General features: G+C 53.0%; 1 protein-coding gene across 1 annotated transcript in view; it reads left to right on the forward strand.

The window, feature by feature from the left end:
* The window catches only part of LOXHD1 (lipoxygenase homology PLAT domains 1), a 160,612-nt gene that overhangs the window by 119,636 nt on the left and 28,352 nt on the right, over window positions 1-12,624 (forward strand). Inside the window, exons 29-34 of the mRNA XM_040478489.1 lie at window positions 1,750-1,904; window positions 5,785-5,994; window positions 6,101-6,236; window positions 8,139-8,347; window positions 9,205-9,390; window positions 12,195-12,322. Coding sequence (XP_040334423.1) covers window positions 1,750-1,904; window positions 5,785-5,994; window positions 6,101-6,236; window positions 8,139-8,347; window positions 9,205-9,390; window positions 12,195-12,322 — 1,024 coding nt within the window. The remainder of the gene's footprint in view (window positions 1-1,749; window positions 1,905-5,784; window positions 5,995-6,100; window positions 6,237-8,138; window positions 8,348-9,204; window positions 9,391-12,194; window positions 12,323-12,624) is intronic.

The raw sequence follows: 12,624 nt of genomic DNA on the forward strand, positions 1-12,624 counted from the left end.
AAATAATAGGAACCACTCTGTGGGCGTGAACGTGTTCCATAACCATGGGTATGAGTAACTCACATCATCTTCCTTTTTTTGATTTAATTAAATGTGGTCTGAGCCCACTTTGCAGGGGTTGGTGAGAAAGTCCATCTCCGTCACTGCAGGGAGCGGGGGATCCCTCTTTTTCGGCTTCATAAGAATCCTGAGCCTCACAGGAGGGGCCTGGCCCTTAGTCCAGGGCGGGTACCACCGACACCTATGTCCTCCCAACACATGGTGACGGTTGCTGCTGGTTCTCCGCAGACACGCGGGTCGGCGTTTCTCTGTGTGGCCAGAAACACTTCAGCTTCATCATGAGACCCTCTCTCTGGCCATGAGGCCTCCTTGCTTCAATTTCCCAGATAACCACCTCAGCCTTCTCCCTGCGGGGACTCTGTGTGCAGATGAGGGGTTCCCGCCACCCAAGCGGACTCCCGAACCCTCACCCCCACGCAGGCTAGGGAAACCAACCTTCCTCCAGGCTGGCCACTCCTGCCCTTCACCTCAAAGCCACAATCTCCATCCCTCCCCTTGGGGATAATCTGGCTAAGTCCCCTCTTCCTTGGCCTGAAACTCCAAAGCTTTTAGGACAGAGGAATATAGAGAGGGGACAGAGAATTCTTAGCCACATAAAAATGCACTTCTTGCCTTTCCCCTAGGGGTGGAAGTTGGAAAAAGAGATACTTTATTCTTCCTGGATGAGCCCGCAGCAGCAAAACAAAGACAAGACAGCATTTGTTTTTATTTTCATGAATAACTTTTAATAACTGTGGCACCAGTATTTATCCAGCCCTTCCCATGGGCCGTGGGAGCTGAAGAAGAGGGTGTCAGTCACTGGGGCAGGTGCTGGATGGCAGGGAGTTGGAGAATAAAGGAAAATAAAGAAATGGGGCAGCTGGGTGGCTCAGTTGGTTAAGTGTCTGACTCTTGATTTCAGCTCAAGTAAATAAATATTTTTTAAAAATCAGGAAATGGACACTATGGGGAAGCTATACTTTCAAAAACATTTGATTTTTTTCTAAAAACCACTTAGAAGGAACTGGCATGGATACTAGTCACCCTCAAGTAGGAAGGCATATTATTTTTTTAATTTATATTTATTTTGAGAGAGAAAGAACAAGAGCAGGGGAGGGGCAGAGAGAGAGAGAGAGAGAGAGAGAGAGAGAATCCCAAGCAGACTCTGTGCTGTCAGCACAGAACCCAACTCAGGGCTTGAACTCATCAACCGTGAGATCATGACCTGATCTGAGATCAAGAGTAGGATGCTCAACCGACTGAGCCACCCAGGGGCCCCGGGCAGGCATATTGTTGTCCGTGTGTCAGGGAAGGTAGATTTAGTGACCACAGCGTGCACACACGTCAGGCAGTCTCTGGCATCTTCCCCCGCTGGAAGCACAGACAGCTGGATGGGTGGATGGCTTGAGTGCTACGGGGAGGAACCTCCATCCTCTGGGTCTTAGGGGCCACCTGTGTCCAAATCAGATGGGCAAACTTCCCACTGGTGAATCTGCAGATTTGTAGCAGAAGGTCCATAATTGACCAAATAAAAGGAAGACACTAACGCCTCCTCGAGATGTGGGCCAGGAGCTAAAGGAGCTTGAGATGTGGGCCAGGAGCTCCTGTGGGCCAGGAGCTAAAGGATTCCTTTAATCCTAAAGCCAATGCCACTCTTTTCTTCCCTTTGTCTGTCTGTCTGTCTGTCTGTCTGTCCGACTGCACGCCCAGTTGTGCTGTACTCGGTGCAGATCTTTACAGGAAATGTTCCTGGGGCAGGGACGGACGCTAAGGTCTACATCACCATCTATGGAGATCTGGGGGACACTGGGGAGCGGTACCTTGGCAAGTCAGAGAACCGCACCAACAAGTTCGAGAAAGGAACGGTATGCGGGGCACACAGAGTTTTTACCCCCTTCCCTTCCCCTCCGGGGTCCAGGTGTCTGGGGGCCAGCTCTTGGTCCCTGAAGCTGTCTGTGAACCTTGTGGGGTGTCAAGCTCCCTCATGTGGGCGGTTGGCCTTGCACTTCTCCCTGCAGAGCAGCTGGTCCCCTCTCTGAGCCTGTGCATGGGCCCTGGGCCCTGCATCTGGGGTGGAGGTAGACCAGAGGGTAGGGTTTGGGCAATGAGAAGCCTGTTTGAGTTGGCTGTACTGGGGCGGGGCAAGGGGCGGGGGGATGCTGGTCGTCATCAGAAAATCCAGCTCACTATGGGCGGATCATGAGCATGGGGGTGAACATCAGAGTGGCAGGGGCTGGAGGCCTGCCTCTCCTGTCAGCTCCTTATCTGGTTGAACCCGTGTGGACTTGGTTTCTCCATCTGTAAAATGAGGAGCCCGATGTGAATCAGCTGAGCTGTGTTGCGCAGAGCTCTGGGTGGAACTGAGGCCCATGGGAGCCACGGAGGGATTAGAGGAGCACACAAGTACCCCGCTCTCCCAGCTAAGGTCCGCTTTGACCTGAACTATCTATGGAAGTGCCAAGAAAGTGCTCTATTAGGCAGAGGGCTCTGACCTGCTGGGGTTTTAGGAAAAGGAAGACCTCTGTCCCAGTTTCTCTTCTCAGCCCCTCGACTTCCGTCCCCTCCCCACGGTAGCTCTGCTCTCTCCCAGGCCCTTTCTGCCTTACCCCCTTCACACAGCCTCAGCCTCTTTGCCTTCACTCCATTCACCTGAATCTTCCAGAACTCCCCACAGACCAGGCTGTGGCTGCAAGGTGATCAGAGCAAGGTACCCCGATCTGCGGTCTTGCCTTTGGCTGTGCGCATGCAGGGGTTTCCTGTACTGAGCAGTGGGTGTTTAGTAGGGGTCTGTTTAAGCCTGACTCTCAGCCAGGCATGATCCTTGGCACTGAAACATTTCCTACTTGTGAGGAGGAAATGAGCTCTGGAGCAAAGATAGCAGGTGTCGTCTAAGCGGGTCTGCGGCCATCTGGTGACCTCATGGGCCCCGCCATCTGGAAGGAGTCCAGCCTTGGCGTCAAGGTCCCGGGGAAGTCAGGCCCTGGTGCTCCCATCCATTTGTTCCATCATCCAGACAGGAACCATTGACTTTTAGCTTTGGTTTACTGCTTTGGAAGTGGGAGTAGCAGTATGATAGCTACTTAGACCCCTGGGCTGAAAAACAGGACAAGAGATGTAAGAACACTTTGTATCAGGGAGAAATAATTTCACACACACACACACACACACACACACACACACACGCGAGATATAATGGTTTGCTGCACCAGTAAGGTAGCTACTAGGAGGCCTATCCATTTTGGGGAAAAACGGAATACAGAGAGGTACACTTAAGTGGCTCACGCGATGTCCCGGACTCTATACTGGGGACAAGCTCTGTCACCTACGCTGTTGTGGGATGTGGCAGTGCCATTCAGCAGTCAGCCCTGTAGCTGGGGCCAGATCACCCATGTTCACATCCTGGCTCTGACACTGACTAGCCCTGTGGTCTTTGGCAAGTTTCTTCGCATCTCTGTGCCTCAGTTTCTTCCACCGTAAAGTAGGTTCACTGAGTTAGAAACTCTGAGGTGCCTAACTCTTCATCAGTGCTGAGGATTGGGGAGCTCACCTTCGGCTGCCTTCGCTGATGCCCAGGGCCAGCATCTGGTGATTGCACTGTAAGACAGCAATGTGCAGAGCTGACAGGTAGATGTTGGTTTGTGGCCACACCCACGGAGCCGGGCACAGAAGAGGCACCATACATACTCATAAATGAATGAACTTATAAATGAAGGTGATGCAGTCCATTCCACCTGGATTCAGAGTCAGATTTTTTTCTCTCTAGGCAATTGTTGTGTCACGAGAAAAACCTTTGTCCCGTTCTACACCACTTCTTCCCTTTCCTTCCCGCCAGTTATGATGTCCTATCAAGGGAACTGGAGCTACTTCTGGCTTAGTCACGGATGGTTTACGTGACTTTAAGTTCACTGCTGAGCATCTAGCAGCTTCCATTTCTCTAATTATCTCCTCCAGAATATAGAAGTCCCCCTTGACACCCTCCCCCACTCAGCATCCCCCCACCCACATCTAGTCCAAAGCCAGGTCTTGGAGAGTCTCCCTTCCACACGGCTCCCAGACCAGCCCGGTCAGCTCCTTAGCCCTTTCTCAGCTTACCTGGCTTCCTGAACCACCCTGGCTGCCTGCCGCACCTCCTCATGTCACCTAGCCAAAGGTGACAGTCACTCAGCCGGCCAAGGGCTCTCCGCTGATCCCCAGATCTGGCCTGGGCCCTTTGTAGGACTCACAACCTTTCATGGCCCACCAGCCAGCCTGTATGGGGTGTCCACAGCAGAATACCCCATGCTCTCTCCTGTTTCCAGACCTTTCTGGGCATCTTCTCTGCATCCATGTACGTGTGCCCATAGAAAATCCATATATATATATATATATATATATATATATATATATATATATGACATCATTCCTATACGAATGCTTCTTCACCTGCCTTTGGCGTGCAATCTCCCTACGTCAGGATATTCGAGTGTAGATGAAGCTGGCTCATTCTTTGGAACCACCACACATGTGACATTCTGCACACAATATCACCATGGTTATTTTAGCCGTTCCCCAAGCACTGGACACCAGATGGCTCCCAGTTTTCCACTGTAAAAATTACCCTGCAATAAGCATCCTTGTGCACACATAAAGTTGTCCCCTCCTGAGGACAGAAGGAAAGAGGTGGAATCGCTGTGTCATAGGCTGTGCCTGTTTTTGCTCCGGTGATCTCAGCCAGGTAGTAGAGCCCTGCAGCCTGCAGGGTCAGCCGCGCACTGCCCACCTGCAGTTTCCTCTGCCTGCAGTCACCTGCTGTGGTGCCAGAAAGGCCCGGCCCCCACCCTTAGCTTAATGCCACCTCCTGGAGAGTCTTCCCAGCTCCGCCTCTAGTCCCCAGGCAGGTGGCTGCTCCTCACCCATGGGCTGTGATTATCCACCTGGCCCTCTCCCTCTCTGGGCCGTGAGGTCCCAAGGAGGGGCAGACGCTGCCTATCGGATTTATCTCTGGGTTCCCAGCACTCAGCAGTGACTCAGCACATCTTCCACCTTCTGGAAGAAAAACACTGTAGCTCAGGGTCACCGGCCTCTCCTGCCCTGCTTCACGGTTCTGCCAGCCACATTCAGCCCGTGTTTTTGACCATACCTCACTCAGGGCCTGGATCTCCACATCTCACTGAGCAACCCCCAAAGTGTCCAAGTGCCCAGGAGTGTAAGGACACTTTATGGAAGGGGTAATCGGACCCAGAGGGCCTTACATCACACCCCACATAAAACCACCTGCACCACAGCTGCTGTCCCTGAGCCCTCAGCCTGACCTCCCCCAGCTCTGTCTCTCTTCTGGGCCTGGTCCAGCAGCAACTCTGACTGCCTCTCAGCTTCCCCCTGGGCGTTTTGAGCCCCTCCCCGTTACTCCCTCCTGCCTCCCACCTGAACTCGTGCTGATACTCAACATAAGCAAGGAACATCCAGGTACCAGGGCCAGGCTGAGCGCCCTCGTCTAGCCCACTCCTGCCTGCGTTCCATCCTCCAAGCATCCACAAGGCTTATCCCAGGAGGAACAGGACTGCAAAACAGGGCCGCTGTGGAAGTGAGGGAGGCCTCAGAATACCAAACGCTCAATGGTAGGGACTTGGGCCTGGAGGGTTTCCATCTAGGAAGGTCTGTTCAACCCCACAACTGCGGGGTATGGAAGGTACTGGATGGTCGGGGTTGGAGTGGGTGCAGGTGGGGCACCCCCCCCACCCGAGTCCCCACACCTGGACTCCGCAGGCCGACACCTTCATCATCGAGGCCGCTGACCTGGGTGTCATCTACAAGATCAAGCTCCGCCACGACAACACCAAGTGGTGTGCAGACTGGTATGTGGAGAAGGTGGAGATCTGGAATGACACCAATGAGGATGAGTTCCTGTTCCTGTGCGGGCGCTGGCTGTCCCTGAAGAAGGAAGACGGGAGGCTCGAGAGGCTCTTTTATGAGAAGGTGTGGGAAAGGCGGTGTGGGGTGGGGGGACTTGGCTCAGCCGTACCTCGTACTGTGGCAGAAGGGGCCAGAGCCGTAATGGGGACTGGGTCATGCTCCTGGGCAGGAGTACACTGGGGACCGAAGCAGCAACTGTAGCAGCCCGGCTGACTTCTGGGAGATCGCCCTGAGCTCCAAGATGGCCGACATCGACATTGCCACAGTGACGGGGCCCATGGCTGACTACGTGCAGGAGGGCCCAGGTAGGCCAAGCTGGGGGCTCAGCAGAGGGGAGGCAGGCACCGGGACGTGTGTTCAAGCTGTTCTTGGACAGGCCATGCGTTAGCCCCACCGTCATGTGACTTCTACCTAGCGCTTTGTAATTCACACTGAGTTTTCCATCCCCACAACAGCCCTACAGGGGCAGCCATCAGCCCTGTTGCCGATGGAGAAACGAAGGCTAAGAGTAGTCAGGGTGATGATACCCTTAATCCACTGACCCACTACCAGGAGGCTATCACCACGAACTCTGCCCTCACCCAGACTCTCAGGATGTAGATTCAGCCCCATGGGCCTGGGACAGTTCTCTCCAGACCCACACAGCAGCAGTCAGAACACTTTGCATGTCAGGAGAGCATCACACAGAGGACTTCAGCCGTGTAGACTTAAGGCACAGTGTGATGTGGTCAGACAGAGGAAGAATTTCTAAGATGGCTTTAGGGGGATTTAAGTTCCATTTCTGGTTTAGACAATAATATATGTGACCTTGGACAGTCACTCTTTTGGCCTCAGTTTTCCCCTCCTCCATAAAGTGATGGTGTAATGCCCTGACAAGCTCATTGTTCCAACCAGAGGTTTGAGAAAAAGTAGTTCTGTGTTTGTCTATTGGACATTTAAAGGCACTGCCTATCTGTTCAGCTCTCTTAAGTATAGAGCATGACAATCACTGTATTCCTCCCCAGGAGACAATGTGTGTGTGTGGGGGGGGGGGGGGGGTGTCTCTGGGGCTGGCCAGAGTGCGTCAATCATTTTCTATTCTACCTTCTCATTATGTGAATAAATGACAGGACCCACAAGAAGTATTTCTCCTGAATTAAGCACTATGATAAACTGTGAAAGGCCAAGGGGATCCTCCTATAAAGGTGAAATAAGGCCACTGGCAGGTGCACAAAACAGTACTGGTAATTCCAGCCAAGAGGTCTAGTTTGGAAACTTTCAAAGAGATACAAATTACATAACCTGTAACCATATAACCTCTAACCTATACCAGAGCATTGTCTCTCAAGATATTCCCAGAGAAGGGTTTCCAACTTGTATCAGTTAGTAACTGCAAGTGACATAGACAAGATAGTAGCTTAAACAAATGAGGTATTTTCCTTTTTTCACACATAAAAGTTCACATATAGGCAATGAGACAGGCACAGCAGTTCCAATAAAGTCAGTGACTTCCTTCCTAAAGACTGCCCATGGTTCCAAGATGACTGCTGGAGTTCCAGCCATCACACCCACATTCCAAGCAGAATGAATGCAAGGATAAGGGGTAAAAGGGTGCTCCTCCCAGCTGAGTCAGAAAGTTCCCCCAGAAACCCGCCCAACAATATATCTGGTTGCATTTTATGACCACCCCTAGCTGCAAGGAGAATGGGTACTCATTGGGCAACTAGAACTCTATGCTGCACTACCTGAGCAAGTTTTCCTGCAGGTTAATCTAGTCTGTTTTGGAACTGGGGATGCCTTCTAGAACTTTCATTTACCATGCTACACATATAATGCTATTTTATTTTTCTTCCCCAAATTCCTACTTTCTGTGAGGCCTTGTTTTTAACAACCTTATTTTCGCTGACTGCAGTAAGCTTTTCAGGCATCTAACCCCTGTACCTGGTGAAAGGTTATTTTCTTACCCTACTTCACAAGGGAGTGCTGGGCACAACTGAAATAATTGGTCAATGGGGCTTTCCAGAAGTGTCAAGGATGCTCTTTTAGGATGATCTTCGCTTGGGAGATACCGATCTCTCATCCCCTGGAGAGTAGACGCTCATCATAGACAATTCACCAGTCTAGAAAGCTCTGGTGCACTTTGCTCTCCAAAAGTCATTTCCAAATCTGTGAGCCCACCCCGAGCCCACCTGGCCCATTTTGAGGCTGGGCCCCCTGATCTCTTGCAGTGATTCCATACTACGTGTCAGTCACCACCGGGAAACACAAGGACGCAGCCACTGACAGCCGGGCCTTTGTCCTCCTCATCGGGGAGGATGATGAACGCAGTAACCGCATCTGGCTGGACTTCCCCCGGGGGAAGAAGGGCTTCAGCTGTGGCTCCGTGGAGGAGTTCTATGTTGCTGGCTTGGATGTGGGCATCATCAAGAAAATAGAGGTGCTGGTCCCGGGGTCCTGGGATGGTGCCCACCCCGAGGGAAGGAAGGAGCCAACCAGTACATAGTGGGAGGGAGTGTGGAGGGCAGGCCGAGCAACCAACCTGGAGCTCAACCTCAGAGCAGGTAGTCGGGGAAGGTCCCTGGCCTCTGTCATCAGCTGGCTTGGTAACCTGGAATGAGTCACCACCCAGCCAGGTCTTTTTCCACCCACCCAGTGGGGAAGCCTGATGTATTAGTTTTCTATTGCCGGGTAACAAATTCCCGTGACCTTAGCAAAAGAACACGCAGATGTATTATTTCCCCGTTTCCCAGGCCAGGAGTCCACATGCGAGTTAGCTGGGCCTCTTTCCAACATCTCATTGGGCTTGAATCAAGTTGCTGCTGGGGCCGTGGTCTTGTCTGAGGCTCGGGGTCCTCTTCCAAGGTCATTGGCGGAATCCACTTCCTGGCAGCTGTAGGACCGAGGCCGCCAGTTCCCAGAGGCCGTGTGTGTCCCTGCCACGTGACCTTCTCCAAAACATGGCAGTTTATTTTTTCAAGGCCAATAAGACACAATCTCTTCTGCTTCAGATCTCTCTAACTTCTCCCATCTCTGACATCGGGACCCTTTTCTAAAGGGCTTGCCTGACTAGATCAGGCTCACCCAGAATAATCTTGGAATAACTCAGAATCATCTGACGAGGGGCCTTTATTTTATCTGCAAATTCTTCACCTTCGTGGGAAAGACCTCGGTCAGTGCGTGCAGAGCACATTGGGAGGAAGCACCGAGGAAGGAGGGTGCAGAATGGGGAAGGGGATGCTGAGTGGCGAGGGCTTCCTTCCCAGACCCTCATGGCCCTGGCCTGTCCCCTCCCAGCTGGGCCATGACGGGGCCTCCCCGGAGAGCTGCTGGCTGGTGGAGGAGCTGTGTTTGGCCGTGCCCACCCAGGGCACCAAGTACACATTGCGGTGCAACTGCTGGCTTGCCAAGGACCGAGGCGACGGTGTCACCTCCCGTGTCTTCGACCTCCTGGATGCCATGGTGGTGAACATTGGGGTGAAGGTATAAGGGGGACCTGCGTGTACATATTGCGTGGCAAGGGCAGTGCATGTTGGGGTCGGAGAGCAGAAGGGGAGACAGAAGTGAAGGAAGAAGGAGACCCGTGCTGGGGCACCGGCAGGGGCTGCAGCCTGGTATACTAGTCACATTCGCTTTGCTCAGGCCTCTTTGGGTCTGCTGCTGGGTTACCTTGGGCAAGACGTCTGGCCTCTCTGGGCCTTGTTCTTCTCATACAGTACATGGAAGTAACACTTCCCATCTTGTTCCACGTGAGACCTCGACGAGCATGAATGAGATCATGAATAGTCCACGAAGAACTTCGCAAGCTCTGCGTAGATGTGCGGAGTGATTTTTTTCTGAAGGCTCCCTCAACACCCAAAGGCAGGGGTGGGAAAAGATAGCATTTGGGATGCTGTGCACTTCGGGATCTTGCAGTGCAGTTAGAGCTGCTTGCACGGGACCCTCTTTAAGTGGAAAAGGCTGGAAGGCAGGAGCTCTGAGCTCCTGTCCAGGCCCCACCTCTAAGTGGCCAAATGACCGGAACAAGTTGTTGTGTAAACTCACAAGTCGGTGCTGGGCAAGAGTCGGGGTGCCTGAGTGCTGGTGCCCAAGGATACGTGGCCCGTTGGTGGCTCAGAGGCCTCGGTGCACGTGCCCGTACAGGCTTCTCCTTCTCCCCAAAAAGCTGTGGCATCAACAGGAAGCTCCAGCCCTCATCTCTGTTCCCAAATCCAAACCAACGAGCTACTAGATTTAGGTCAGAAGGTGTCCCACAAAGATAAGAAGAAATCACCCTAGACCTGAGGGTGCCCTGCTTATTTCTATATGGAAACAGAAGGAAGGGCTGAGTTTGGGGCTTTGAAAACCTGGACAGGCAGGAGGGTGGATGCCTGCCCCTCGCCTGCTTGAGAGCCAGAAAGCAGAACCTTCTACAGCACAGATATCCTTCCCCTCCCTTCCCCAGACATCTCCATCTGTGGCCAGACGGATGGTGTGGGTGAGCACACAGTTCATCCAGGGACCTCCATCCTGACCCAGTTCCCAGCATGCGCGTGGGTGTGAGTGTGTCTGTGTGTGTGTGCTGCCCCCCCCCCCCGGCACACACATGCACACCCCACTCAGTGCAGCCGCGTCTCCCCCTGAGCCCTTTAGTCTGTGGAAATGTAGACCCACGCCCCTATTATTCATGTGACAAAAGAACATAGGTTTATCACTTTGCAAAGCACCACAGGGTTCTTTGGACTGGCCATCTCCCCAGGAGATATCGGACCAGAATTATAAAAGCCCTGTTTCTGTGTCTCTTTCTGGAAACAACCTCTTACCTAAAAAGAGATGTGTCCGTGTAAAGGAGAAAGAAGTGGGCCCAGAGAACACAAGAGTCCAGAGGGACCAGCCTTAAGGGGCCAGTCTCCATACAGTCGCCAAAGCACTCATTTTGATCTATTTTTCATGCCTGTCTGACTAAAAGCAAAAAGTGCCAGGCTCCTGCCTTCATTCCCAATAGCTCCGCCTGCCACCACGATGCGCCTGTTAAGGTCTGAGAGGATTTTCCTGGTAACGCAAGAGGCTCTTCAATCATGTCCTCAGCAAACAAGTGCTAAACTTGTCCTCTGGGCCAGGCCTGCAAATGCCACTTCTGACCTTAGAGCATCATGGTAAAGATTCTAGTTACTGTATGCAAAGCACCCAGCACTCAACAGGCACAATGTCAGGGGCATGATCACTGTGACAAATAACTTGGGCTCTGAGTTGGAGGGCGTCTGGGTAGTGGGGACCAGGCACCTACACAGGTGATATTGCAGTGTGGCGGCCACAAGGGGAAGGGAACGGCCAGACGCGTTCAGAGGAGACGGGTCGGCCCGGCACTTCCCTGGCCATGTGTGCAAACTTCTCCCGAGCTTATGCTGGTCCTTGGGCACCTGGCAAGAAGGAATGGAGTAAGAAGCCAGGACCAGAGGACGCCAGAGAGGCGGTGAAGGTGGCCACCCTTGCCACAAGGCTGCTTCTTGGAGGAAGAGCCCAGCGAGGGCAGCGTCTAGGAAAGAGAAGGCTGCTCCCTCCCCCTCCGGTGAGCACACGCAAAAGGAATACATTCTCTCTGGAGCAAACCTCAGGCAAAAGGGCAAAATCCCAACTTGACGAGCAAATCGTGGAATCGGTGGTTGTCCTACCTCCCAAGTGAATGGAGCCAGAGCTCCTTCAACAGTAACTGCTCGTGAAGGCTCAGGATGTGCGCTGGCCGCACAGGAAGCAGGGATGGACCCGGAATTGCTGCTTCCGGGCCCATAGCACATGGAAGGCTGGGCATGGGCCCAGGTTTACCTGTCTGCGGCTCTCACAGTTCTGCGAAACGTTTATCCCTTTTTCTCAGTGGAGGAAGCAGAGGCTGGCCAGGCTGGAGTGTCTGCCCAAGTTCAACAGCTGGCAGGTGGCAGACTGGGGATGCAGATGACTGGGTAGCTCCAGAAGCTGCTGTCCCGCCATCACGTGCTGCTCAACTGCATGGGCTTGAGCTGGGATTTGATTGACAAAGAGATCGGTGAATGCTGGGGCTTTCAGTCATGCTTCTGTGCACACACGTCCTCTGTCAGAAACTGAACTCCTCTCTAGCACCAAACTGGACACAGCTGAGGACATAGAGTAACAAGGCCTGACTCTTGTTCTCCAGGTGATAGCGATTGATCAGGGGCGGGATTCTTTTCAGAGCCATAGAGCTGGCAGCTTGCCCTGCTCTGGAGAGAATGAGGCAAGCCGGTGGGGTTGGTGGGTGAAGCCCAGGGTCAGGATCCGCATCCCTCTCCCTGCAGGTGCTCTATGAGATGACAGTGTGGACGGGTGATGTGGTTGGCGGTGGCACAGACTCCAACATCTTTATGACCCTCTATGGCATCAATGGCAGCACAGAGGAAGTGCAGCTGGACAAAAAGAAGGCCAGGTATCCAGAGGTGGCCTCTGCCCCTTGCTGCTGCACGCATCCAATCCCCCAGCCTCCAGTCCTACCCTGCCTCCCTCACTCTCCCCTCATGCCTTAGGGACTTCCAGCCTCCACACCTTTATCCATGTGATTCCTCCCTCCCAGAATGCCCTTCATCCATTCTCTTCTGTCTCAGGACCTTTCTCTTCCAGGGGCCAGCTCAAATCTACCTCCTCCAGGAAGCCTTCTTTGATCACCTTCTTTGATCAGCCCCACAGTCCATCCATTCGTCCCTTCCTGCCTTCCTGCCTTCCATTCATCCA

This window comes from Herpailurus yagouaroundi, unplaced genomic scaffold (assembly GCF_014898765.1).
Source record: "Herpailurus yagouaroundi ecotype Mexico unplaced genomic scaffold, PumYag 142, whole genome shotgun sequence".
Taxonomy (NCBI): domain Eukaryota; kingdom Metazoa; phylum Chordata; class Mammalia; order Carnivora; family Felidae; genus Herpailurus; species Herpailurus yagouaroundi.